This window comes from Tenrec ecaudatus, chromosome 4, assembly GCF_050624435.1.
Source record: "Tenrec ecaudatus isolate mTenEca1 chromosome 4, mTenEca1.hap1, whole genome shotgun sequence".
NCBI classification, from domain to species: domain Eukaryota; kingdom Metazoa; phylum Chordata; class Mammalia; order Afrosoricida; family Tenrecidae; genus Tenrec; species Tenrec ecaudatus.
Window position 1 is genome coordinate 142,329,502 of NC_134533.1, and position 27,834 is coordinate 142,357,335.

The 27,834-nt window shown below is 39.9% G+C and overlaps 1 protein-coding gene across 8 annotated transcripts in view; it reads right to left on the reverse strand.

Moving 5' to 3' along the window:
• The window catches only part of ARMC8 (armadillo repeat containing 8), a 142,277-nt gene that overhangs the window by 38,905 nt on the left and 75,538 nt on the right, over positions 1–27,834 (reverse strand). For all 8 annotated transcript variants that reach the window (XM_075546866.1, XM_075546861.1, XM_075546864.1 and 5 more), the window contains 6 exons: positions 21,699–21,779; positions 20,107–20,182; positions 19,920–20,010; positions 17,766–17,826; positions 15,038–15,238; positions 12,808–12,903 (listed from right to left, as the gene is read on the reverse strand). In XM_075546866.1, the coding sequence (XP_075402981.1) occupies positions 12,808–12,903; positions 15,038–15,238; positions 17,766–17,826; positions 19,920–20,010; positions 20,107–20,182; positions 21,699–21,779 (606 nt within the window). The remainder of the gene's footprint in view (positions 1–12,807; positions 12,904–15,037; positions 15,239–17,765; positions 17,827–19,919; positions 20,011–20,106; positions 20,183–21,698; positions 21,780–27,834) is intronic.

Below are 27,834 nucleotides of genomic sequence, written 5' to 3' on the forward strand. Positions count from 1 at the left end.
GCATGAGGCCCTTGCAGGATGGAAGAGTAATACCAGCTGGTGCTGGGTGCTGCCGGTCTGCTTCATGGTTTGTGTATGACCTTCTTTAGCCCCGCTAGCAAATATGCCCTAGGGTCCACGTTTAATGGATCTGCTGGAAAAGGGAAACTGTCTGGCAGGAGGGGGCCTTGGAGCTGGATGGACGCATCAGGGTGTCTGGGTTGCAAATTTAACTACACAGTTAAATCACATTAAAAACATACAAACACCACGTAAGATGGCTAGTTTTAGGTAAACCGACCACTATGACTACATGACTCCATGCTTTTGCTAAACTGCAGCCCGGGCATGGGTAGGTGAGGCTCTGTTGGAACAGCTCTGCTGCCCCTGACAATGAACGGAAAACCCACAGGGCCCGAGGGTCATGGGGAAAGCGTATCCCAGGTAATTCTAAGGCACACATGGTGAGCAGGCAATGCTCTGGCTTGCAAGAGTCATCCTCCACCTACAATCTAGCTGTGGCCAGGTCATGACTCTCTATTTCCACAGGGACTATGAGGAGTCAGAACACGACAGACTCTCCAGATACAAGAAACTTCAGCTTGAGCTTATGACACATAGGGTCCACTTGCTGTGTTCAAACCAGGAGTCCCTTGAAAGCAGCAGCAGTGGACCCTGAAACCAGGCAGCTTCTGGATGGTGTCAACATACTTCTCAGGCAATTCAAGACAGGTGGGGTTGGGGTCAAGGGAGTAGGTGGCAACTGGCCTTCACTTAGCATTAATCAATTATGCTAATATTTCAAATGAATGGCCTGGCAAATACAATTTATTTCCAAATGGGTTTTTCTGCAGGATCCTCAGAATCGTTCTAGTAGATTATGGGTAATAACAGACAGAACTGGTCCAAGTAAAAAAAAGTTGATTCTGGAATCCAACTTTGTTAAGCTGAGCAAGCAGCCATCTAAGATCTCAATGGGTAAGGTATCAATTCCAGTCTAGTTAACACAGCGCAGGAAGTGAGCAGCCAAGCTGGATGCAGCACAGGAAGGTCAGGCCTGCTGAGGAACAGTCTCTGTGACAGAGCCTCTGTGACAAGTTTGTAGGTATGGGAGCTAACACTCCGGTCTCCTAGGTGCCGATGCAGATGGCACACACCAAGTCTTTTGCACCAGGAGTCACTACTTAAGGCCCAGGCTCTCATCAATCTTTTGCTTTTACAGAGATGAACACTATAAACACCAAGTCTGATGTCGGTGCAGGGAAGAGACTTACCTTGGAAATGAGCTGGGGCAGGGAAAAGAGATGTGGGGGAAGAAAGCAGACATTAGAGTAAGTGACTTATATACATCCAGCTTATCAATGGACTGTGAATCAGCAGAGGCCCTGTGTCAATGGACTAGAATCAGCAGAGGCCCACAGAGATACCTAGTCTCAGAAAAACGAAGACCTAACTTTTTGAGAGTTTAAAAAAGAGATGATGATGATTTGGCCACAGAATACATAACTAAAGGTCATGTCATGTACATTATGGAAATGCTCTATCATCTAATATTTACGACTATATCTTCGTAGCATTTCCCCTTGATCAAAGCAAACCACTACCCAAATATCAAACACAAAAGGCAGTATAAAGTCTTCCGTGAATCCAGGCAGGGCAGCTGCAGGGCTTGCTCTTAAGCAGGTTCAGTTGGAAAGCCAATCCTACTGCTGCATTCTTCTGAATGGCCTAACAGCAGCAAACCATCCGAAAGAATACAGTTAAGGGTTTGAATAATGTACAAATCAGAAGGTGCTCTTAGAAATGGTCTCATCTAGCCAACTTGTTAATCAATTCGGTCTTTGTAGTTCAGAAGGAGCACGTCACCACCATGTTCTGTAGTCAAATTGGAGCAAAGCTGGGGCTCCCCCAAGTTTTCTTTCACTGTGAGGGCGTTTTCCACTCACTGTACTGTAAGATCACAGTATTCCTTTAGCCTAAATAATTAGAGATCTGGTTTTGAAAGCTGGGAAAGAACTTAAAAAAGGTACTAGTGTTGTGTGCACCACAGACTATGTTTGAGCCCCAAAGGACTAGTACAGTCTACTAGGCAAGAGAAGTCGTCATTCATAAACTAAAGTAGGGGAGGGAGATTCCCTGGAATTCCAAGAGAGAAAACCACTAATCTACCGATTCAGTTTTGGCTGGGAGCCACAAATGCCCAAGGTGAAAGAGGATTAGCCAAGAAGTTCCTCTGACTACCATTTGGTTCCCTTATACGTGATCTCCACTCCACAGTCGCAGAAACCCAGAGGGGCAGTTCTACTTTGTCCCACAGAATCGCTTTGAACTGGCACTGGCTCCAGGGAAGAGTTTGTTGTTGTTTTAAAATCATTGTATTGGGGGCTCGTACAACTCTTATCACCATCCATCCATCCACCCATCGTGTCAAGCACATGTGTTGCATGGCACAGTTTTGGGTATAACTAGATGCTGCTTCTCTAGAATTATAATTGAGAATGTGATCATATGTAGACAGTGCTCCTAGAAAAATATTTTCTTTGATATGCCGAGGGAACAACAACAACAAAATACATGGACATCCTTCATACTGTGGGTCCAAACTTCTGAAACAACTGATTTTAATATTATAGAACAAAGTGAGGGTTTCAAATGAGTTGATTTACAAGAGAAGGACATGTCCAAACTCATTGATAATAGACTATTCAATTAGTCATAGCTTAATCATATCAGATTTAGCAATTATGAAAAATACCCACCTAGCTTTTAAGTAGAAAAGACTACACATATGAGGGGGTTTCAAAAAGTTTGTGGGAAAATGGAATTAAAAGAGAATAGAATATTTCTACGAGCTTTTTGAAGCCCCTTCATATGTCTGGAATCAAACACAGTTTAATATCTTACTTCCCTGACTAGTTTATGTGCTCACAAAGTAGACCAGTCTTCAGACTTATTCCTGAGCACACAGGAAATATCAGGTCAGATGAATGAATAGCCAAACACATATAGCACTTCATTAGCCACTTACTTCCTAAATCAGACACCACAGGGAGAGAGGGACCAGGCTTCAACTCAGTGCTCCAAGATGTGAATGCAACGTAATGGCATGAAGCAGAGAACCAATAGAGAGGTCTGAGGGGCAGGCCCCAATCCCAACTACCTGAACAAACCCCCCACCCCAGAAGAATTCACTTCAGAGGACAGCACTGAAGCTACAACTCACGGAGAGGGACACACCTGATCAGAGAACACAGGAGCAAACGAAGGGAGAGGGAGAAAGAGTAGAGCACATCCTAGCCCACCAAGCCCTGAGGATGACATCCCTGACCAAGCAGCCAAAGTACAGAGAGGACCATATGGCCGTCCCCACCATGAGGCAAGACAACCCTCACTGACCCATAGTGCTACAGGGGACAACACTGGAGACACAGTGTGGGAATTGTTCTCGATCAGACCCCACCACACCAGGGTGAAACACCAAGGGCATGGAACAAAGCAACAAGGGGAGCGGAGCAATGAACTCCTGGGGAATACCAAAAATAGACTGTAGAGCCAGGGCGCGGCACCTCATCAGACTCCATTGGAAAACACTCCTAAAGGTCAACAAACAAGAGTTTGAACTATTTATAGACTTTTTTTGGGGTCATTGGGGTTTTTTGTTTTGTTTTGTTGCTTTGCTTTCCTCTGTCTTGTTTTTGTGTATATTATTGTCTCTGCATGTCTATCTAGATAAAATAGGTGGGATAAACAATCTGAGGGAAATAACAATGGAATGGATGGCTCCTGTGGGACATGGGAGAGGGCGAGGCCGGGGAAAGGAAGTGGTCTTAACAAACCCAGGGACAAGGGAACAACAAGTGATCTAAAATCTATGGCAAGGAGGGTGCAGGAGGCCTGGTAGAGCTTGATCAAGGGTAATGTAACCAACAGGAATTAGTAAACCCAAACATGAGTGGGACGAGAGGAAAGTAAAAGGAAATAGAGGAAAGAACTAGGAGGCAAAGGGCATTTATAGAGATCTAAAAACAGGCAAGTACATATGTAAATTTATATATGATGATAGGGAAATAGATCTATGTACATTTATTTATAGGTTTAGTATTAAGGTAGCAGATGCACATTGGGCCTCTACTCAAGTACTCCCCCAATGCAAGTACACTTTGTTCTAATTACCAGCATTCCATGGTGCTCGCCTTCCCAACATGATGGCTGATGACAGCGGGTGCATAAGCAAATGTGAAGAAAGCTGATGGTGCCCGGCTATCAAAAGATATAGTGTCTGAGGTCTTAAAGGTTTGGAGATAAACAATCAGCCATCTAGCTGAGAAGCAACAAAGCCCACATGGAAGAGCCACACCAGTCTGTATGATCATGAGGTGCCAATGGAATCAGGTATCAAAGATCCAGAACAAAAAAACCATATTCTGAATGAGGGGGAGTACAGAGTGGAGATCCAAAGCCCATCTGTAGACAATTGGACATCCTTTTACAGAAGGGTCATAAGAATAAGACGAGCCAGTCTGGGTGCTGTATAGCACCCTTGAAACATACAACTTTCCTCTAGTTCTTTAATGCTTCCCCCCCCGCCCCCACTATCATGGCCCCAATTCTACCTTACAAGTCCAGCTAGACCAGAGCATGGATACAGGTACAGATAAGAGCTGGAAACACGGAATCCAGGACAGATAAACCCCTCAGGACCAACAATGAGAATAGCGATACCATGAGGGGAAGGGGAAGGGGGTGGGAGAAAGGAGGAACCAATCACAATAAGCTACATATAACTCCCTCCCAGGAGGATGGACAACAGAAAAGTGGGTGAAGGGAGACATCGGTCAGTGTAAGATGTAAAAAAAACAGTAATTTATAAATTTTCAAGGGTTCATGGGGGGGGGGGTCGGCAGGGAAGGGGAAAAATGAGGAGCTGATACCAAGGGCTCAGGTAGAAAGAAAATGTTTTGAAAATGATGATGCTAACAATTATACAAATGTGCATGACAAAATTGATGGATGTGTGGATTGTGGCGAGTTGTATGAGCTCCCAATAAAATGATTGGGGAAAAAATCCCCCCAAACCAGAGAGATATTTTCTAAATCTGATGTTTATAATCAACTACTGTATCAAATGTCGTTACATCCCTAATTCATTTCCGCCCCCACTCAGTCCAGGTGGTGCACTCTATGAAGTCTCTTGCTATCCTATATCTACTATTGGTGTGCGGGAGCACATCCTGGTGGCGCTGTAGGATGAGCAGTAGGCTGCGAAGCACAGGTTCTAACCACCAGGTACTCCAAGAAGAACGATGAGGCTGCTGCCCCCATACAGATTTGCAGTCTCAGAGGTGATGTACAGACTGGCCGGAGACTGAGCTGGCTTGATGGCAGCGGTTCATGGTAAAAGTGAGGTGCTCTAGACGCTAACCCTCGGTGGCCTTGCTTCCTGATGGCCGCTCCTGTCTTACAGGCTACGGGGCTGAAGGGGCATGATGTGCTCATGTTTAGCACAGTACACAGCACATAGCAAGGGCTTAGCAAGTGGTAGTAACCTTAAGTTCAATTTCCTAGATTATCTTTTGAGATAAGTGTTTGAATCACATGGTTTTTGCACACCGCCTAACAGAATGCTTTGTATTTAGCAAAGACGGAATACATAGTTGCTTAATAAATTAACTGCTTATTTTCTGTCTTTAACGTGGCTGAAAATCTTATTCAGGTAACCAGTACCCAGAATCTAATCACATTTCTCACCACAGCCAAAAGCTAATTTATTATCCAATTTGTCTGGGTCAAATCACGGCCAAATCATGCAGACAGAAATCAGCTTTGAGAGGTCCCTGTTTCTTTCCACAGTCCAGGGTGTAAACACAAACAGAAAGGGTGTTCTCATTATACTGGCTTATGAGGCTTTGTTTACACAATATTAGCATGTTACTTTTTGTAATATGCCAGATAATACATCGGGTTTTGTAAACTGTAAGAGTTTGTCCCAACTATTCAACTCTGCGTTTGTAGTGTAAGTAACCCAAACACATAAAGAAATAAATACGGCAGTGTTTCTTGAAAACTTTATAAACACAAATTTGAATTTCACATATTTTTGGATGTTACGAAGCATTCTTTTGATTTCTTACCCTCCCAACCACTAAAATATGTATAAAGTATATTTAGCTCCCTACAGTCAAATGGATTACAGGTAACAGGCATTCAAGACTGTAATATGTCAAGTCTTGTGCTAATATTTTAATCAGAGGGAAGAATGGAGCAACAGTCCTAATTAGTCATCACAAACTCAATTTCCCACGGTCTACTACTCCACAAAGAGCCAATCATTCTCCCACTTTCAGACAGCAGAATGGTCTTCAAAATCCAACACATCACAAATTTTACCTTTAGATAATGTTAGCCCATTTCTTGGTTTATAAAACTTGTCTTAAACCTACAAAATAACCAATTTGTACTTCATATTAAAAAAACCTATACAACTGAATTATAATTTAATAATTTATCCAATAGTAATACCAGAATTAGTCATATAGCACTCAAATTTATGTCTCCATTTAATCAAACCCTGAAAAAAAATGTCATTTTACTTTATAAATACCTCTATTATGTATTTAGCATCATGACTCTCAGATTTGCTTCTTTCCATATGCTGAAGGCCAAGGGGCAAAATCAGGACCTGCCACGGTTAACTCAAAAAAAAAATACTTACCACAGTGAACAAATGCTGCAGAGCTCATTTAAAACTCTCTGGTAGATTAGCGTTAAGAAGATAACTAACAACTGAACCACAGATTAAGGCAATGAATTCCAAAGTAAACCTATTGCTATTCAACAGCAAAGTCTTGAAGGGTGCTATTGTGAAAAGCCATCAAAATGTTTATGTTATTTGTTTTAACATGCAGACTAAAGCTTAGTAGGAATTCAGAAGCTGTATCTTTAAAAGTCACACTTTAGACTAATTCAGAAAACAATCAAAGAACCAACCAGGTACAGAGCTAGCTATCACAAAAGGGACAAAGGTTCCAAGTGAAATGTTAGGCAAGTTGGTGAGATTGCGGAAAGATGTTTTAAAAAATGACCTAAACTTACAGGTATATCTCAAAATCTTAGTTTTAAAAGTGTAAAAATGTTTACATTTCTTCAAAATTTATGTATATATCAGATATAGTTTCATCTGAACAAAGACCCTTGGAGAAGCCGCAGGCATCCAAGGACAGTGGCACTTATCTACCAAAGACACATAACATTTAGTCTCCGTACTTTTCTCAAGACCACTTATCATGATTAATTGTCACAGACTCTCAATGTACAGCATGTTTTCTGTTAACTCCAAATAATACAGCTGGCAGTTAGGAGGGCATACTATGCAACAAAAGTTTACAGAATCAGTATCTGAAGTATATTTTAAACCAATTTTAAGAGTAAGAACACCTCTTGTTGTTAATAACATGTAAGCTACAGAAAAAGCATGTAGTTTTGAAGTCAAAGTCGTCTTTTACTGGATATTTTCAATAGTTTTGGAAATTTATAGCATAAAATGCACATTTTTGGGCAAATTATTATTTATACCCCAAAGTTGTTTTCTTTTAATACTTATATTTATTTTTAATCTTATAACTGATGTCAATATACTCTCAAAAATGCTTCCACTTATTGAGCATCTACTATGTGATACGCTTTAGGCTTAATATTTAAAATACATTGTATCTCATCCTCAAAAATGATCCTGCAGTTAAAAGAGGGTAAAGACAAATGCTTTTTTTCTAATTTTCCTGGAACTTTGTCTCCAAGGGAGTAGGGGGCGGGGGAGAATTCAGTTTGAGGGAAAACCTTAGGCTACCTTCCTCTGTGTCACGTAAAACCACTTGATGGAATGATTTTCTTCCCTCCAACGAGGAACAAAAACTTAAGATTTTCAATTCTTGGAAACAAAGAGCATTTATAAAAGCAGTAAAATGACCTAAAATAGTATTAGATTATGAATTTCCAAAGTGAATTCAAGGACAGCTCCACACACATCAATTCTACTTTAATTGGTTCTAAAATTTTTTTGAGTGCACACAGAAGTTTTTCTGGTTATTATTTACTTTTTCCTGACTTACTAGAGCATTATTAGAAATGCTGGGTTTTACAGAGTGCTCTTTATTATCACTTCCCTCTTGTCCTCCCCACCAAGTGACAGCATTTGCACAATGAACGTAATTCAATCAATCCATGTAGAATTGAATAAAATTACCGACCTTAAAAGTCAAATACTTATTAATTGGGAAGATGATATTTCACAAAGATGTATATCACTTTACAGAATAGGTTAATTCTTGAAAGTCAAGCTAATTTCTAGAAACCAAACCATATTTTCCAGCCCTAGGAGGTAGAAGAAGAAATAAAAGGTTTGAATTCACACTTGTAAAAAGCTATTAAAAATCTGTAATTGTATATTAAGGTTAAAAAAAAGCAACTATAATCTTCTCATGAAGAAATAATAGCCTGAATTGTGATAAGAATTGTATGAGCCCCTAATAAAATGTTTAAAAAAAAGAAATAATAGCCTGAATCATCTTAAAACCAAGCAAACAAATGGCATACCATAAAATGGGTTCACTTTAATCCACAGCCACATGGAAGAAGCCATGTGTTAGGGAACTTCCTGCGTGTTCTCTTCTGAACACAGTGATGCTCCTGAGCTAGTTCACCATGATGAACATCCCTCATTACAAGGCCCTCTTCACATACACACAATGTTGCTAGCGTGGTGAGGAAACTTTAATGCCGAGAGGTCTTTATGCATCCAATAAAGGGTGTTTAGTAATTTCTTTAGAAATACAGCTCATTGATCCATTTGTTCATTGATTCATTCAATGAAGTATCTTCACAGGGCGAGCTATGCACCAGGCACTATTGCAAATGATGGGGATACAGAAGTGAACAAAACAAAAAGCTCCCTGCCCTCATGGAGCTTACACTCTAGTTGCTCAGAAAGGATTCTCTAACACACACACAACTCAAGAGAAAGGCTTTCTGAAAGGCTCCAATAAGCACTTTAACATTTGTAATACGTTTTATTAATATCAAGAGTAAGACAAAGCATCCTGGCTAGTTGATAAATTTCCTTAAAATTTTAATTTATAATTTTACATTTCCCCCTCAACTTCCACTTTCAATTTCTGACATATCCTTGAGGAGAATGAAAAAACAAACAAACAAAAACCGCCTCTTCCTCTTCAGTTTCTAACTAATTGGCTAAAGATCAATAGGTAGCAATTTACAGTGAGGGTCTGAACGTAAGGGCAATTCCTTGTTACAAGAAAACCACCATCACCATTAAAGGATTATTTGACACTAGCCTGGGCATGACCTCATCAACTGATGTTTTAGCTGGAAATGCCAATACCTGCATTTGTTGATCTATGTGCTTGGTTCTACACGTTTTACTGTCCCACCAGCTGGACTTGCGCTTCCTAACCAGGATTAGTCTGTAGCAAATACTATCAATGTAGACTAGACCTTCCCCTTGGCATTAGCTAGGTCTAATTTTGCTCGGCACTGATGTCAGTGCACTTACTGGTGATGTGCTCTGAAGCTTTCTTTATATTCCTGCCTCTGCCCTTCCTTCCCTAACCAGAAGCCATTCCAGGCCAAGGTCAACGGATTATCACAACAAAGCTACACTCACTGGGTTTAACAGGCCAGGCTATGTGCTGCTGCCAAGTTCAGTGATCCTTCAGTATTGCCTGACCATCTCCCCCTTCATGTCACAACCAATGGGAATGTCACTCCCACCTACAGAACTAGTCTCCTATACTACATTCCCACTGCCAAAGAAGGTAGGAAATTTAAAAGTATACCAAGAGTGATAAAAGATGCAAAGCTAGAAAGTAGATTAACTTTGCATCAGAAAAGATCCAGGTATAATAGGGAACTCAGTCACTGGGCATATAATTTCTGCATTTCCATTGTTACTCAACAAATATTTAATGAGTGATTATTAGGTTCCAAGGAGTGTCACAGAGTTGTTTCTTTTAACAGAATACTCCAACAACACTGCTACAGAGCTGGGGTGGTGAATCTATAAACATAAGCAGTTGTCAGCTTAAGTTTGCCTTTTCCGATGAGCAGGCATCAAGAAATGGAAGTCTTGGGGAGCATTGAAAAGAGGCACAGCTCCATGACCAGAAGAGGCCTGTGCCTTTCTCTCTCCTGCTGCCCGCACCTCTCCTCACCGCTCCCCTGCGTGACTCTAGTTTCTTCTTTCTCATCTGGCACCCTTCCCTAGCTCACCATAATACAGCACTGAAATATATGTCTATTATTTGTTGGATTTATTGAATTATGTGCCCATTTTCTATGTAAAAGGGAGACCAACAGAACAGTTCATGTTTCTTCCAAACAAAAAAAGTCTTTTGTTGTTTTTATTTTCAAGACATTTCTTGAATTTTCTTTCAGAGAATCTTTATCCATTAATTCAATTAACTGAAAATCCATTTTGGTAATTACAGATATTCCATTAAGAGTGAAACAATAACCATTTCTACACACAAGAAAAGGAATACAAAGTTAATAAATCACAAATGCAAATGATAAATAAATATTTCATGGAGAAAGTAAATAAAAATCTACCCAAATTATTTCAACAAAAATGGAATAGAAATAAATGTACTTAAATCAAGAGTTCTCATTTATCATTTCTACACTGAAAATAAGGATTTTCTACTCCTAAGAATTTTATCACAAATGAATTTTATCAAAGGATTACTTCATATTTTCCATTTTACAATTTCTCTTTAGTAGTTACTATGATTATAAATTACCCACTTAATTTTCCAGAAATTAAATGGCTTCCTAAAAAATTCTATATAATTCCCATTACATCAGAATGTCATAGTATCTTTACCACACAAAAACTATAATGAATGATAAGTTATTCTTTATTTGTCATCTTTCTACAGAAACGATCAAGTTTTAGCCTTACCAGAAAAGTACACACATTAAATACAATGTTTTAATAAACTACTGGTCAAACTATGATGTTGCAAGTAGGACTAGAACATGATATCACAAATTAAGTCATTAATTCCAAAACAATTGTTTATTAACAAAAAAGTACAAAGAAGTACAAATGGACATCCTCTTTTCTCTATTATGGGCCATCTATCTATCTCCCTTTTAATCCATGGCATGATCTTTGGATGCTGTTAAGAACGGATGAGATTTTTCTGTTTCCAACCGGTCCTAATATCCATCCGGAAACAAATCATCATGCATTTAAGTTATACAGTTGTCAATTTAAAAAGATTTTAATCTATGAGTTGGCATAAAAGCCACTTCCCTCACAGTGGTACCATGTTTCTAAACGGAATGAAACATCAGCGTCAACATCCATTAATCATGTTTAGACATCGGAAATATCATGTCACTAGTATGTTTGCATTCAAGTAACAGGTTACAAATCAGTTTAAAGGTGTCAAAGTTTTTAATCAACATTTACTAAAAACACTTCAGTCAAAAACATCTTAAATTGAGGTACGTGGAGAGCATTCAGCTTGTGCTTTTTGCACTGACTAGAAATCACAGCTAATCACAAGTCTAAACTGCTACTATTTCAATCTTCTTGAAAAAAACTCCTCTTTCCTTGTGTAATTTCAACAAACCTAATATTGTTCCCTAAGGACCCCTGGTGTCACTATTGGGTAAACATCCGCCTGCTAACTGCAAGGTTGGCAGTTCAAAGCCATGAGCTGCTCCACAGGTGCAAGATGAGGCTGCCTGCTCTGGTAAAGATCTGTGGCCTCTGAAACCCACAGAGACACTTCTACGAGTCAGAATTTGACTGAGTGGCACTGGGTTGTTGTTTTTATCCTTGGGGGGTGGCGGGGTTAACACTGGTCCCTATTCTATCCCTGATGATATATCTGTGAATCCTGGTAAACACAAACAACTTTTGTTGAGTCTCCCACAGTGAGTCTCTCTTTAAAACACTGATATGATGGGGATTTTGTGAAGTGTAGTATTCAGTAAATAATGCCTTCCTTGCTGTATTTATTATGGCTCTGAGGCAGAGCATATGGTTTTGCTCATGGATGGTTCAAGTCTGTACAGAATTTGGGGGTGGGAGGGTGGGAGGTGTTTGGTAAGCTCCAGTTACTTGGTTTGTGAAGAGTCAGGCCAGGGAATCACCACTCACACGTTATATCTTGCCAGAGCTTATTCTCATGAAGGGCATGCGTTCAGTGTTAGATTAGGCTATAATAACATAAGGAAGGCTACCATACCGGGGAACATTTTTTAAGGAGCTTGAAAATTCAGATGACCACTCACTAAACATAAAATCATCATTCCACAAAGATTTTATTCACATCAAACTTGCACAGTAGCAAAAAGCAAAAATAAAATAAATGAAAACATAACTAAGCCACATATCAAATAACAATATACAATAAAAATTTGAATTTTTCGATGGCATTGGGAAGAAGGTATTCCATAAATAACATTTACAATTCTAAGTTAGGTCTTTCAAGGTGTCTGAAGCTTCACAGTGCTAGACTTGGTTTTTATCAGAACACATGCAAAAAATGTGCAACACAATCCATGTGAATGACACAAAAAGCACGCCAGTTACTTGTCACTCCAGCACGGCCATGCCACTATGTGTCTAGAAATAAACAACCCCCTGATCCGGGTCCCATTCATTCTTCAATTACGCCTTTAGTCACTGCTTTATTATATTCAAACAGTCACTGTTAGTGCTCTTCACCACGACTTTCAGGTTGACGTCACTCCCTGCCTGCTGGCTGTCAGGACTGGGGGACGCCCCTCTCCCAGACTCACCTTCTTCCGGATGTCTTCATCGTTTGCTCCTAGAGAGGCATAAAGCTTGAAGGCAGCCTGTCGCAGTTCGTGAGCATGCTTTAAGTCATGATCAAGCTGCAAAAGGGGGAAAAAAGACACAATCCAACTCAGAGCACAAATTAAAATGATTTCAATTTAACTTATCAAGTAGACTTGAAGAAAAAAATAGTTAACAGCTCTTAATAAACTTAGTACAGTAATGAACTTCCCAATTATTTTGGGTTCCGTTCACATGACTGAGCATTGCCTTGTTTGTGTCTGCATTAGCACCACCTGAAACGCATTCATTTCTGTGTAAAGGTAGCACTGTCAACATTGACAATGACCCATGAAACGCCTCTGGGAACCTGTGATCCCTAAAAGCTCGCTGTTTGGAGTGACAGTTTTCTGGGAACGGATGTTTGACCACCTTAGCTCTGTGGAGTGCTCTCCTCAAAAAGGAAGCTCCCCGGCTTCCCAGCCCCGGCACGGCTGCTTTCTTTGAGTGCTGCCGCCGCCAGTGTCTGTCCCCAATTTCTCCGCCATGATAAAACCGCAGTGCACCGAGAAAATGCTTGTCAACCATCTTTAACACAAGCAAGATTAAAGGAGTGAATGTAGAATAAACAGCTAACAGGTAAAAGGGGTGGCCCTGCACAAAAAAATAATAAATGATATACAGATAAAACATAATAGTAGAAAGCTGTCATAAAAATAAACACAGGTGTTCTCAGGACACTTCCAGTGGCATACAACTGATGTCGCCAGTAACATGAGTAACCCTGTAACTGAGAGTCATAAGTTACTCATCCAAATGAATAGTGCTTCTCCTTCCAGGGGTGCGCTCCCACCCAATGTGGAAGTGCTAGCCGTAACATTTTGAGACCTTTTTTGAAACTTCCTATGGAGTTAAATGGCACATTTGCTAGAACACCATAGCTGTAGTGTATCTTTATCAACTAAGGGAATTTTAAATTCATTATCTCAGACTGCACTGTATGAAGATGGGAAAACACAGTTGGGTAAATATCATTTAAAGTAGAGAAAACATACAATTTTTTAAAAAGTGAAACTGGTTAGGGGTGATTCTGAAGGCAAATAAGAGTTCTTCCAAAGGTGTTTTGATCAAAGCAGTCACTAGTGGGTTATGGGTAAAACTTTCCAATAGACAATACTCATAAAATAAGCTCTTTCTCAAACCATAACCACTTGCTAGTCATAACATCTAATAGAATACAGACTTTGAAATTCACATATTAGTGGATCAACATGTGAAACTTTCTGTCTTGGTCTAACATCTATAGACTTGTGATCAGAAACCATTAAATAATCCATCCTCCAAATTAAAGGTGACAAAGGAAACGAATATTCAAGCTTATATTAGGCAGCTATTTTTAAGTTTTATGATGGTAAAAACCTGACAGAAGGTCTCCTACCCACTAGTTAAATAATTTCCCTATGTCTCGGCTGTTCCTCAATTTTCTTATCCACCAGTGTTCTACTCACCTTGCTAGGCTGGTCAAGTCAGTCTATTTAAGTGGCAATCTCAGATAAGAGGAGTTTGCCTCTCCTCTTCAATGGCCAACAATGCAAGACAGGGATAAGAAGCAATGGCTAGGAAAGTTGGGGAAAATTCTACAGGAACAAAGAATACTTAGGAATATCTCTCTGTCCGTCCGTCCGTCCATCCATCCATCTATCCATCACACCTCAGGAAAAGAAACTTACTCAAAAGCAGAGTCATGTGTCTTTGTACCAGTCAACAGAAATGTCTTATCTATTCTAACAAACTTACATTTTAAGAAAAAGCTAGCAAAACTCAGTCCTTGAGAATCAAAACTAATGGTTAAATGGTACTCTCTAGCTATCACTAGCCATCTACGAGCACAACAGAAAGTAAAGACAGTAAACGTCAGAAGGAAAAGTAGTGAAGACGGTCTACAGTAGGCAGTAACCAGACTATGATTGGTCTAGAGAATGAGAAGAGACAGCAACAGGGATGATGAGCCTGTGGTCATGAACAGGACCAGACCATGTTCACATTATGTCAATGCCCAGACCGGAGACTCTACTAGTTTTGTGTTTTAGTGGGGGAGGAATCGGGATAAAATTTTCTTCTTTCTCTAACAATAAACATTAAACAAAAGGGTGCTGAAAGGTAATTATCAGTTGTTTCAAAATTGGGAGCTGTAAGGTCTCTTGAGCTCTGAAGAGGGAAAACAGAACATACCCTTTTAATATCAGTGATGGCGCTCACAGAGCTGGGATATTTGAAATAGTCAGCAAGCATGGCAATGAGGTGATCAGTTATACTAGCGATTCTCTGTAGCTCAACATCGGGTTCAATCAGATAAGCGAGTGTCTCAGCTCCTTCAACTCTCTCCTCCAGTAATCTCTCCTTACTGCACATCCGAACCAAACAAGGCAGTGTCTGAAAGATTATTTGCTTTTTAGTAAAGGCAAAGACAGCTTGATAGAGAGCGTAACAGAATGAATCAACTCAATGACTTTTATTGGGAGTCATGTTTATGATCAATGTTTCCCTTAACAACTATCAAATAATTTTTAAAAGTTTTAACACAAAAACAAGCAAAATGCAGTGCATATTAGTAATTCATATATATTAACTGCTAATCACATATTCAATCTACATTAACATGAACTCTAACAAGGTTCTTTGACTGGTAAGACTGAAGCTTTAAACCTTGGAAAAGGTATTTAAAAGAGTATCTAAAATTACCATATACACTCGAGTATAAGCTGACCCAAATATCAGCTGAGGCACCTAATGTTACCACAAAAACTACATGAACTAATGTGCTGAAAAACTCGGCTTCTACACAAGTATGTAACGGTATATCTGATGGTTCTGCTCTACATATGTAATTATTTACGGAAGAGAGCCAGTAGTTTTTAGAAAAACTATGCTGTTTTTTCTTCAACAACAAATATGACTGTGATGACTAAATTTCATTTTTGGTTTGGCGATTATAATCTATCATTGCAAAAACCAAACACAGCCTTAAAAATCTTATTACCTTTACTCAGATCTTACTAGTTTTCCTGTAACCCAAGTAAAATGTTGTAATCAGTTCCTAGTTTTCCCCAATGACCCCTCAAAATGACTGTGGTGGTTTCAACTAATCCAAATTTATCTCTGCAATCTTTCAACTCTTGGACATTAAGCCAACCAAATCAAAACCACTGCCTCAGAGCAGAATCTGAGTGTCAGTGCCTGAAGGACAGAGAAGGCCTGTCCTGTGGGAGTTCCTGGGCTGCAAATCTTCCCGGAAGCCTACTGCCTTGCCTTTCCCCATGAGAGTGGCTGGCGGGCTGGGGCCACCGCTCATGGCTGAGCAGCCACGCAGGTGCCCACTGTGCCCCCGGAGCTCCTTTTACTGACAGGGTAACAAGATTCCACGGATTTACAATTTCTAGTGCTTATTCATCTATTTCCAGGGCAGTGTGAAAATATAAATCGAACGTTTATAATTCCAGGGTGCCCTGCACAACTATGAATCAATTGTATTCTGCTATTGTCTAAGTTCAACTGCATTTTAACCACAGATTTTAGTGCTTTGTTGCTCACTACTCATTTCCTGCCTATTAGTTCAGGCTCCATAACACAATTCTAGTAGGGCCATGCATTCTTATTTTCTTAGGAATGGTTTACTAACATGTATCAGTGCCACATTCCAGAAGTTAGACTACTGAATTCATTGGTCACAATTCTACAAGAAAGAGGCTGTTGACTTAGTTTACCAATGAGGAAGAAAAGAGAGGTTAGAGAAGTTAGCAAAGTAAAGTCTGTGACTAAGGTCTCATAAAAGGCCTTGGCACTCTATGCAGACTGGTTTATTTAGGGGGTCGTCAGATCTTATTAGCTGATTCTTCATCAAAGACTAAAGCAAGGGGACGAATAACGGAAACGTGGGTAAAAGGAGACAAATGACAGTGTAAGATATGAAATAACAATATATAATTGATCAAGGACACAGGAGGGTGGGAGGGGCAAAAGAGTTTATATCAAGGGCTCAAGCAGAAAATGTCTTGGAAATGATGATGACAACCTATCTAAAAATATGCTTGATACAACTGATATATGGAATGTTTTAAGAGCTTTAAGAGCCCCAATAAAATGATTGGGGCAGGGGGGGAGAAACCCTCAACATTAGTCTTGATGTCTTATCCTTGGTTTCACCTTTTAAACAATATCTAGAGTTCTCACATTCATAAATTAACACATGGTTAAATTATTTAGACTTATTTTGTTCTTTATAGTTAATAAGAAATTTTAATATCGTTAATATGTTATCATTTTCACAATATAATTGTGGGACAGGTTGGAATAATTGCCTCCATTTTCACTTGGAGTCTAAGTGTGCCAAGGTGATCATGCCAATCAAGGATAAAGTGCTAAAATCAGAATCTAGGCCATATAGCTTTAAGAATTGGTGTCTTCTCCGGATTTAAGGTCTAGTTACATTTGACATAACATTATGGTGCCAATTGCTTTCTTGTGTTATTTACTTCTTATCAGTCAGCATGCCTTTTGATTATCTGTCATGGAAGTGATATAAAGTCCTTATTCTACAGCTTAGCAAACTGACAACAAAATTTATTGCAAACTGGATCAAATCAAAGATTACAATATAATATTTTCTATTTCACCTGAATATTACATACTTATGCAAATTCTACATCCTTTGAATTTCTATAAAAACTAGAAAGTTGTAACAGGAAAGGATTATCTTAACTTTGACTTTCAAAAATCACCTAAAACCAGTATTTTAAAATAATATGACATCCCAGTGAAAACATTAGTGGTTTTAATATTATTTTATGCCATGCATACATGCCACAATGATTATATGTATAAAAAATAAACAGGAATAACAACACTTCTATTTATCACTTATGTGACTGGATCATTCTTATGGCGGAATTAATTAATGTACCTTTAACACAATAGAGCTGTCATCTGTCCGAATGGCGCCAGCTCTGCACATGTAAGTCAAACTGCAATAAGACGGCAGAAAGTAAGCTTGTGCTCGCCTTTAAAAGACTGTTTAGAGAACAACAAAGGCCATCAAGTACTATCATTTCTTTAGAGCAGCGCTTCTCAACCTGTGGGTCATGACCCCTTTGGAGGTTGAATGACCCTTTCACAGGGGTTGCTCACTTCATAACAATAGCAAAATGGCAGTTATGAAGTAGCAATGTAAATAAGTTTATGGTTTTGGGGGGGTCACTACATGAGGAACTGTATTAAAGAGTTGAGGCATTAGGAAGGTTGAGAACCACTGCTGTAGAGGGAATCTCTGACACTCCCTTACCTGGTACTTGGGCAAAGAAAACTAACTGGTATATGCAAACAACGCGCTAGATATTCTTAAAAGTACTTAGACAAGTGTTTGAAAAATATAATGTCCCAGTGAGCTGATAAATTTTGAAATTTGGTGCTGGGTACATTGGGATTCCTTACACTTTTCTCTATATGTTTATGTTGAAATTTTTCCATAATAAAAATTGAGAAAAATTCTTTAAAGTAAAACACACATTTAAAAGAGTTATCGAATTTAAAGGTATTCTGTGTTGGAGGAGCCCTACTGGCATAGTAGGTTACAAGGTCAGCAGTTTGAAACCACGGCTGCTCCACAGGAGAAGCTGAGGCTTTCCACAACCCCCACTAAAAAGTTACAGTGTTGGAGACGCACAAGGACAGTTCTTCCTTGCCCTATCTGAGTTGGAATCAACTGAATGGCAGTGAGTGGTTCTATTTTAAATGCTAGGCTATTTCAACTCCAAAGCATTAATAGTCACTTTATGAGAGAGACATTTAGCTTATACCAATTTTAACTCTCCATCGAAAATTAACTAACCCAATTGATGTATGTATATGTGTGGATTGTGATAAGAATTGTATGAGCCCCTAATAAAATGTGGGGAAAAAAATGATTAGGGCAAAAAATGTACAGATGTGCTTTATACAATTGATGTATGTATATGTATAAGAGTTGTATGAGCCCCTAATAAAATGTTTTAAAAAAAAGAAAATTAACTAACCATTTTGAAATTACCAGCAGTGGCTTTGGAGAAAACTTAAAGCTTTAATTTTATTGAAAAACAACAACAATTTATCTGTCACAATTATAAATAGCTCTGCATTAGACTCCAATTAATTTGTACTCCCTAGGCAAGCACTGAACACTAAACAACTTCAGAAATTAATAGATTTCCTTTTTGTTATTTAATTCCTCAGTAAGCGGAAAGAGCAAAACCCAAACACCCCATTTTGTATTCTCTACATAGCTCTATACAATCAGTAATATTCTTTTATTTACATTGTAAAGGACTTTGTGCTGTGTAATTTATCAGATCTTGAGGCTTCTGAACATATTGTTTTTAAAATCATTTATGAGAACATTAATAACTAAGAAAATGCTCAGTTTTGAAGAAATAACAAATAAGCAATGAATGCATGAGTAACTCATTAAAAAAAAAATCTCACCCAAACATTAGAAAACCACAGGTTCTTAAATACTGATACTAAATAATTAGGACAGAATCGTATACAATAGGTGTTCCAAACACTTGATGAAGAGGATAATTATGTAATGGTCATGTACTGAGTACTCATATGAACCAGGAATTGTGCTAATAAGAGCAGAACCATTCTGTAAACTATCACATTTCTAAGAAGGATTTTGTTTTCTTCTTGTAAAGGAGATCAAGCCCATTTTCTAGAATCATGCTTTGGTGATCAACGTCAACTTCATTCTACGTTTCCAAATGTTTTTTATAGTTTTCAGGTTTAATACTGAGCACAATATGTACTAGTTAAAGTTGACTTAACTGTGCATTAATCAGTTGAGAGGATTAAGGTGTCTATAGTCTTAGATGTTAGATGGTATTCCCAATTTTATATAAGCCTGGTGGTAAAACAAGGAAGATGTGCATGTCCATTTTAAAACATGAGAGACAATTCCAGGACTTGCAGATTTCAAAATCCCAAAAGGAGATACAGTTTGAAAGGCAGCTAATGAGACTGCCCCCAATACTCTAAGGGGCGGGAAGAGCACCATCTATCTTCCCAGCACCTGGACTTTTACCATTTTGCTGACGTGAGCTGCATCTCAATGGGCTTATCCCTCTGCAACATCTTCACAAAGATCTGTGGCAACAATTCTCCATCAACCAAAACTAAAATAGAACAAACAACAAGGATTACGGAAGTTCCTTAATCTATATATGTATATAAATGAAATAATTTAGATTCGACTAGAAGTTCCAGCCTACCATTTACTAGGGTCATCGATACCTGGGGGTTTTCAAAAGCTAAAACTGAGAAGCATTTCAGTGCTTGCATTCGAACCTGTAGAAATAAATGAACAACAACAGATGCATTTATGTTACTGTTTTAAATAAGAATTTAAAATATATAAGAATTGTAATCTTTCAAAATATAAACTTCTCCTAAAGAAATGATTAAGTTGATTGTACTTATTGACATGCCGACAGAAGAAATTCAAAGGAATACAAACAACACTGGTATAGCTGATGGTATACAGTGAGAGTTAAAATTAATTATCAAAATTAAAGTTAATAGAAAAAGAGTAAGGAAGAAGTAAATTAAATAGAAGCAGGAAAATACTTTATCAAAGTTAAAAAGAGCAACACTGCACAAAATTTGGTAAGACAAAGGTTCCTATAAAAACCTTTGTTTTTATATTTGATTCTGAATCACAGTGACGCTCCAGGGCAGAGTAGAACTGCCCTTATGGGTTTCCGAGGCTGTAAATCTTTACAGGAGCATAAAGTCTCATCTTACTCTTGTGAAGCAACTGTAAGTCTGAATCGCTGACCCTGGGTCTGCAGCCCATATGGGTAAACTACTATGCCACCAGGGCTCCTTAAAGGCTCCCATGAAGAGCTCCTGTTTCTCCCCCATCAATTTTCCCAGATGATGTAGCCTTCAAGTTCAATCCTGAGTCTACGCATCATGTTCTTCTGTGGAATCTGAGGCTGGCGGGAAAGCTCTGATAGGGAAGCTGTCTCACACCTGGACAAGGTCTATAATGCTAGCATGGGCCCCCAGGGGGAACCTGGAACATGTTAGCCACATGGACAATGGAACAACCTTGTCAAACCGGCAATGCTATCAAATACCTCCTACTACAACTTGTACATTTTAAACGTTGTCATTGTAGAGATGGAAGTCCGTTGAGGAACCGGGGAGAAAGAAATGGAGGCGAGCAGGTAGAATTAATGAGGCTCTGGGCTACAGAAGAGGGGAGCAAAAAAAGGATTCAAGCAACTGCTTCTAGACCTACAAACGCCGGCTGGTGCCAGCCTCTCATGGGCAGAGCAGATGAATGAAGCTGCTCTCCTTAGAGACTTCCCTTCCCTGCCCCTGGCTAGTCTCATGCAGGCTCCATCCTCTACTCCAGGCCTCCGCAAACTGTGACTCATAGGCCCTATGGGACTCTTTCGGTACAAACATGTGGATCTGAAGTAAAACTGAAATAAAATGCATTCAATGGTGATTTCATTGTAAAAATGTATCTATGGCTCTCAGGTAATTTTTACATTGTTGTAAGATGCAGGACTGGCTCTCCCATATCAAAAGTCTGCCAACCTTTGCTCCATTCCTATCCTTGTGAAGGCAGTACCAAGACCAACCTTGGAGAATCCGAAGTATAAAGTCACGGGTCAAAAGACTAGGATGAGGTATGAGCAGAGAACACAAAACTGATTGCTTCTTGCTCTGCAGAAAACTCCTGGCATTAGAAATCGTTTGGCCCCTTAAAGCAGTGGGCCTCTTTCTAGAGCAGGCCTCTAGAAACCAAAAGCAAGGTGTAAAAACCTGGCATTAACTTTTAACATCTTACTTTGTAGGACACTGAAGTTAGGAGGTGAGCAATATTCTGAACTGCACCGTGGTTAAATAAAATTGTTTGATGATCTGGCCCCTGTAAGAAAAGAGAACACAATAACACATTAAGAAGATTAAAGATCTGTTCCAATTAAACCACATCTACTTAAACTCACCACCATGTAGATTTCTCACTTATCTTGTTCTGATATAAACAACAATGTTATCACACAAAATTTTTTTTTAAAAAAAACAGTAGATTTTTCATCAATTCTGAGAATAAATTTAATTTTAAAAATCTCCAAAGTGGCAGGCGCTAATGGGTAGCAAAGGTTTTGAATTTGCCCAATTCTTATTCATTGTTCTGTCCTGCCTCCCCCACTCCATTCGTAAAAAGCCAATTAAGACCAGGTATGTTCTTTCATGCTACAAATCTTAGCAAGAGAAACGTGTAGCACTGAGTAGTGGGCCACCACAGGAAAGCAGTGACTGGTGCAGAACGAGGGCCCTCACACCAATCTCTCTGGGTCTAACTACTATTTTTCAGGTGGCTCATTCATTTTTAGGCTAAAACATCCACCATTTGAAATGGGGATATTAATATTTATAATTCGAAGTCACACGGCAATCTTAAAGGCAACAATCTCTTAAACATTTTATATACTATTAAATGGTTTCCATATATATATATATATATATATATATATATATATATATATATATATATATATTCCACTCAATTTCTAATTTCTAAAAGATTAAAAATTTTTAAAAATAAATGTTCATAACCTCTATAAATGAGTCTGTAAGTGTTTCAGGGCAGCAGCTGCACCTTATCACTTACAAACACCCAGTGAGGGAAGATGGGAAAGGGAGGGTACACTTACACACCAAACTGCAAACTGTTATTTTACAACACATCCCCCAAAAACTGTGAAAAGTAAACGGCTTGATTCTAGAAAAATCACCTGGATTGAACCTTTAAATCCCATTCTCAGGTTCTAGTAGATTAATATCCATATTCAACTGTGCTGACAAATTTTCAGAGGTTTCTCAGACTGCTCCGACTGAGTCAGTCAATTCACAGCGAACAGCCGTTTTGAAAGAAAGGATTGAGAAAATGACGATTTGGTTGAAATTCATTGGCTAAAAATGAGTTCAAACCTTAAACAGCATCCTAATTTCCCAATAGGGAAATGGATCATCCGACCAACCCTTGGCAGGTGGCCAGAAAGCACACTCCAGGACTCTAGGGCTCATTACAAATTTTTTGGTATCTGCTTCCAAGGGCTTCATAGGTCACAGCATCTAGTAGTCAAACCCACAGAAAAATTCACCCTAAAAGGTTAACTCTCTCTCTAATTATGATGCTAAATTATGATGAGCTTGAATATTCTCACTACTGGAAAGTTACCCAAATAACTTTTTTGAAGGCTTATCAGGAGCTTCTTGTCCCATTTCAGATTAGTCATCTGAAGCCTCTCAATGCTGTTGTCAGTCAACGAGGTAGGCAGAGAACTATCATGAGGCCGCTAGTTCTTTGATGCTCAGCAAAGTTTAAGACCACACTCCTGCCCACAGAACAAAAGAATTCCCTCAGAGGAAACCACCTTGCCTGGGGACACCGAGTTTGGTGGCTGTTTAAAGACATAGAAGGCTTAGCCAGCGGCGGGAAGACCAGGCTTGCAAACCTCTGCTGCACAGGGTCACCACAGGTCAGGAGAGACTAGTCAGCATCAGGTTTGCTTGACTGGTTTTAGGAGAATGACAAGGTTCCTCTGTTTCGATGATCGGGTTTAAAATTAAAATAAAAACATTTTAGTATTTCTACTGAATTAATGCTGCACTATGTATGGGCTTCTTTATTCAGTGTCCAACTTTCACATGCATATGTTGCAATGGAGAACATCATGGCTTGGGTCAAGCACAACGTAGTCCTCAAATAACATCCTTGCTCTTCAATACTTTAAAGAGGTCTCGGGCAGCACACTTACCCAAAGCAGTGCTTTTGATCTCTTGATTGCTGCTTCCATGAGCATTAGTTGTGAATCCAAGTAAGACAAAATTCTTGACAACTTCACCCTCTTGTCCATTTATCATGATGTGACCTATTTTTATTGGTCCAGTTGTGAGGATTTTGGTCTTCCTAACATTGAGTTGTCATCCCTACTGAACCTACAGTCCTTGCTCTTCATCAAGTGCTTCAAGTTTTCCTCACTTTCAGCAAGGAAGGTTGTGTCCCCTGCACTACCCACCCCCATCATGATCCCAATCCTACCTTACAAATCCAGCTAGACCACTGGTACCAATAGGAACTGGAAACACAGGGATTGCAGGACAGATGAAGCACTCATGACCAGTGGTGAGAGTGGTGATACCAGGAGGGTGGAGGGAAGGTGCGGTAGAAAGGGGGAACTGATCACAAGTATCTACATATAACCCCCTTGCTGGGGGTCGGACAACAGAAAAGTGGGTGAAGGGAGACGTCAGACAATATAAGACATGACAAAATCATAATTTATCAATTATCAAGGGTTCATGATAGAAAAAAATGAAGAGCTGATACCAAGGGCTCAAGTAGAAAGCAGTTTTGAGAATGAAGATGGCAACAAATGTACAAATGTGTTTGACACAATGGGTGTATGCATGGATTGTAATAAGAGTTGTACGAGCCTCCAATAAAATGATTTTTTAAAAAAAGAAAAGCAACCTGATGTTGCCCTCTTCTACATAGAATCCAGGTTCTCTGATTATTTGCTCAGCATGTACACCAAACAAGTACGGTGAGAGGATACAACCGTGATGCACACCTTTGATTTTTTTTTTTTAACAATTAGGGGCTCATACAACTCTTATCACAATCCATACATATACATACATCAATTGTATAAAGCACATCCATACATTCCCTGCCCCAATCATTCTCAAAGCATTTGCTCTCCACTTAAGCCCTTTGCATCAGGTCCTTTTTTCCCCCCCTCCCTCCCTTCTCCCCCTTCCCTCATGTGCCCTTGGTAATTTATACATCGTTATTTTGTCATATTTTGCCCTATCCGGAGTCTCCCCCCCGCCCCCTTCTCTGCTGTCCCTCTCCCAGGGAAGAGGTCACATGTGGATCCTTGTAATCAGTTCCCCCTTTCCAACCCACTCACCCTACACTCTCCCAGCATCGCCCCTCACACCCTTGGTCCTGAAGGTATCATCCACCCTGGATTCCCTGTGTCTCCAGCCCTCATATGTACCAGTGTACAGCCTCTGCCCTATCCAGCCCTGCAAGGTAGAATTCGGATCATGGTAGTTGGGGGGAGGAAGCATACAGGATCTGGGGGAAAGCTGTGTTCTTCATCGGTACTACCTCGCACCCTAATTAACCCATCTCCTCTCCTAAACCCCTCTATGAGGGGACCTCCATTGGCCGACACTTGGGCCTTGGGTCTCCACTCTGCACTTCCCCCTTCATTTAACATGGTATATATATATACATATACACATACATACACACACACACACACATATCTTTTTTTTTTGCATGATGCCTTATACCTGGTCCCTTGGCACCTCGTGATCGCACTGGCCGGTGTGCTTCTTCCATGTGGGCTTTTTTGCTTCTCAGCTAGATGGCCACTTGTTCACCTTTAAGCCTTTAAGACCCCAGACACTATCTCTTTTGATAGCCGGGCACCATCTGCTTTCTTCACCACATTTGCTTATGCACCCATTTGTCTTCAGCGATCCTATCATGGAGGTGTGCAGTCAATGATATGATTTTTTGTTCTTTGATGCCTGGTAACTGATCCCTTCGGGACCACTCGATCACACAGGCTGGCGTGTTCTTCCATGTGGACTTTGTTGCTTCTGAGCTAGATGGCCGCTTGTTTATCTTCAAGCCTTTAAGACCCCAGTCACTATCTCTTTTGATAGCCGGGCACCATCAGCTTTCTTCACATTTACTTGTTCACCCCCTTTGGCTCCAGCAGTTGTGTCGGGAGAGTGAGCATCAGAGTTCCAATTTAATAAAAGAAAGTATTCATGCATTGAGGGAGTGTTTGAGTAGAGGCCCATGGTCCTTCCGCCACCTTAATACTTAACCTATAAATATAGACACATAGATCTATTTCCCCATCCTCCTATATATATTTGCATGTACATGTCTTTGTCTAGACCTCCATAAATGCCCTTTGACTCCTAGCTCTTTCCTCCATCTCCCTTGACTTTCCTCCTGCCCCACTACCATGCTTCATCGCCACTTGGGCTAGAGTATACCTCTTCTCTAAGCAACCTTACCCTTGATCGTTCCCCATGATTTGATTTTTTAAAAAACGTTTTATTAGGGGCTCAAACAACTCATCACAATCCAGACATACATCAATTGTGTAAAGCACATCTGTACATTCTTTGCCCTCATCATTTTCAAAGCATTTGCTCTCCACTTAAGCCCTTGGCTTCAGGTCCTCTTTTTCTCCCCCCTCCCTCCTCCCTGATCTCCTCTCCCTCATGAGCCCTTGATAATTTATAAATTATTATTTTGTCATATCTTGCCCTGTCCAACGTCCCCCTTCACCCTCTTTTCTGTTGTCTGTCCCCCAGCAAGGGGGTTATATGTAGATCCTTGTAATCGGTTCCTTCTTTCCAACCCACTCTCCCTCCACCCTCCCAGTATCGCCACTCACACCCCACACCTTTGATTTTAAACCATGCAGTATTCCCTTGTTTCTATCCATATAAGTGCTTCTTGAACCATGTACAAGTTCAGAATGAGCACAATCGTGTTCTGGGATTCCCTTTCTTCTCAAAGTTGGCCACAGTTTATTATGGTCCAAACAGCCAAATGCCTTTGCACAGTCAATGAAACACAAGTCAACATCTTTTTGGTATTCTTTGCTTTGAGCCGATCCATCTGCCATCAGCAATAATATCCACGGTTTCACGTCCTCTTCTGAATCGGGCCCTGTCCAGGTACGGCTGCAACTGTTAGATATCTTAAGCAAAATGTTACTTGTGAGGTATAATGATATCATTCTAGTTTGAACATTCTGTTGGGTCACCTTTCTTTGGCAACCTTTCCAGTAGGCCAGGTAGCTGTCTTCCAAATTTCCTGGTAGAGGCAAACGAGTGCTTCCAGTGCGTCTGCAGCTTTCTGAAACACTGCAACAGGTATTCTGTCAGTGCCTGCAGACCTGTCTTTGGCTAACGCAGTCAGTGCAGTCTGAACTTCTTCCGTCAGCACCATTGGTTCTAGCTCATACGCCACCTCCTGAAATGGTGGGCTGTCGATTCGCTCTTTTTGGTAGTGACTATGTATTTTTTCCACCTTCTCTTGATGCTTCCTGCATCACTCACTATTTTGCCTAAAGAATCTTTCAAATTTGCAATTTGAGGAATGACTTTTTCTTGAGTTCTTTCAGTTTCAGATATGGTGAGTAGGGTTCCTCCCTTTGGTATTCCAATTCTTTGTCCTTGCACATTTTGTTATAATACTTGGCTTTGTCTTCTTGAACTGCCCGTTGAAATATTCTATGCAGCTCCTTGACTTCATCTTTCTTCCACTTGCATTTGACCTGTGGTGCTGGAGAAGAATGTTGAAAGTACCAGGGACTGCCAAAGGACAGACCAACCCATATTGGAAGAAGTAAGGTACTAGGTGCTCCTTAGAAGAAACGATGGCAAGGCTTTGTCTTACATACGTTGGACATATTGTCAGGAGAGACCAGTCCCTTGAGAAGGATATCATGTTTAGTAAAGTGGAAGGTGGCAAAAAAGAGGAAGGCTCCGGCAAGATGGACGGACACAGCGGCTGCATCCACGGGCTTGGGCGTTGTGAGATTGTGCAGGAACATGCAGTATTTCTTTCTGTTGTGCACAGGTTTCTGAGTCAGAGCTGACTGGATGGCACCTACCAATTACAATCCTGCGCTGTTTGTCAATGCAGTCATCCACCATAGATGGTCAAAGCCCTTATTACACAAATTCATTGTTTAAGGACTTAATTGGGAACCTCAGAATTAATGTTGTGATGTAAAGCTCATGTCTAATTATAATATTTTAAATACTGTTGGGCCATAACTCAAATAATCAGATTTAACACACCAAAGCTGCGAAACCACATATGAATAAATGAACCACAGGAATTCAAACAAGCATTAGAAATTCTC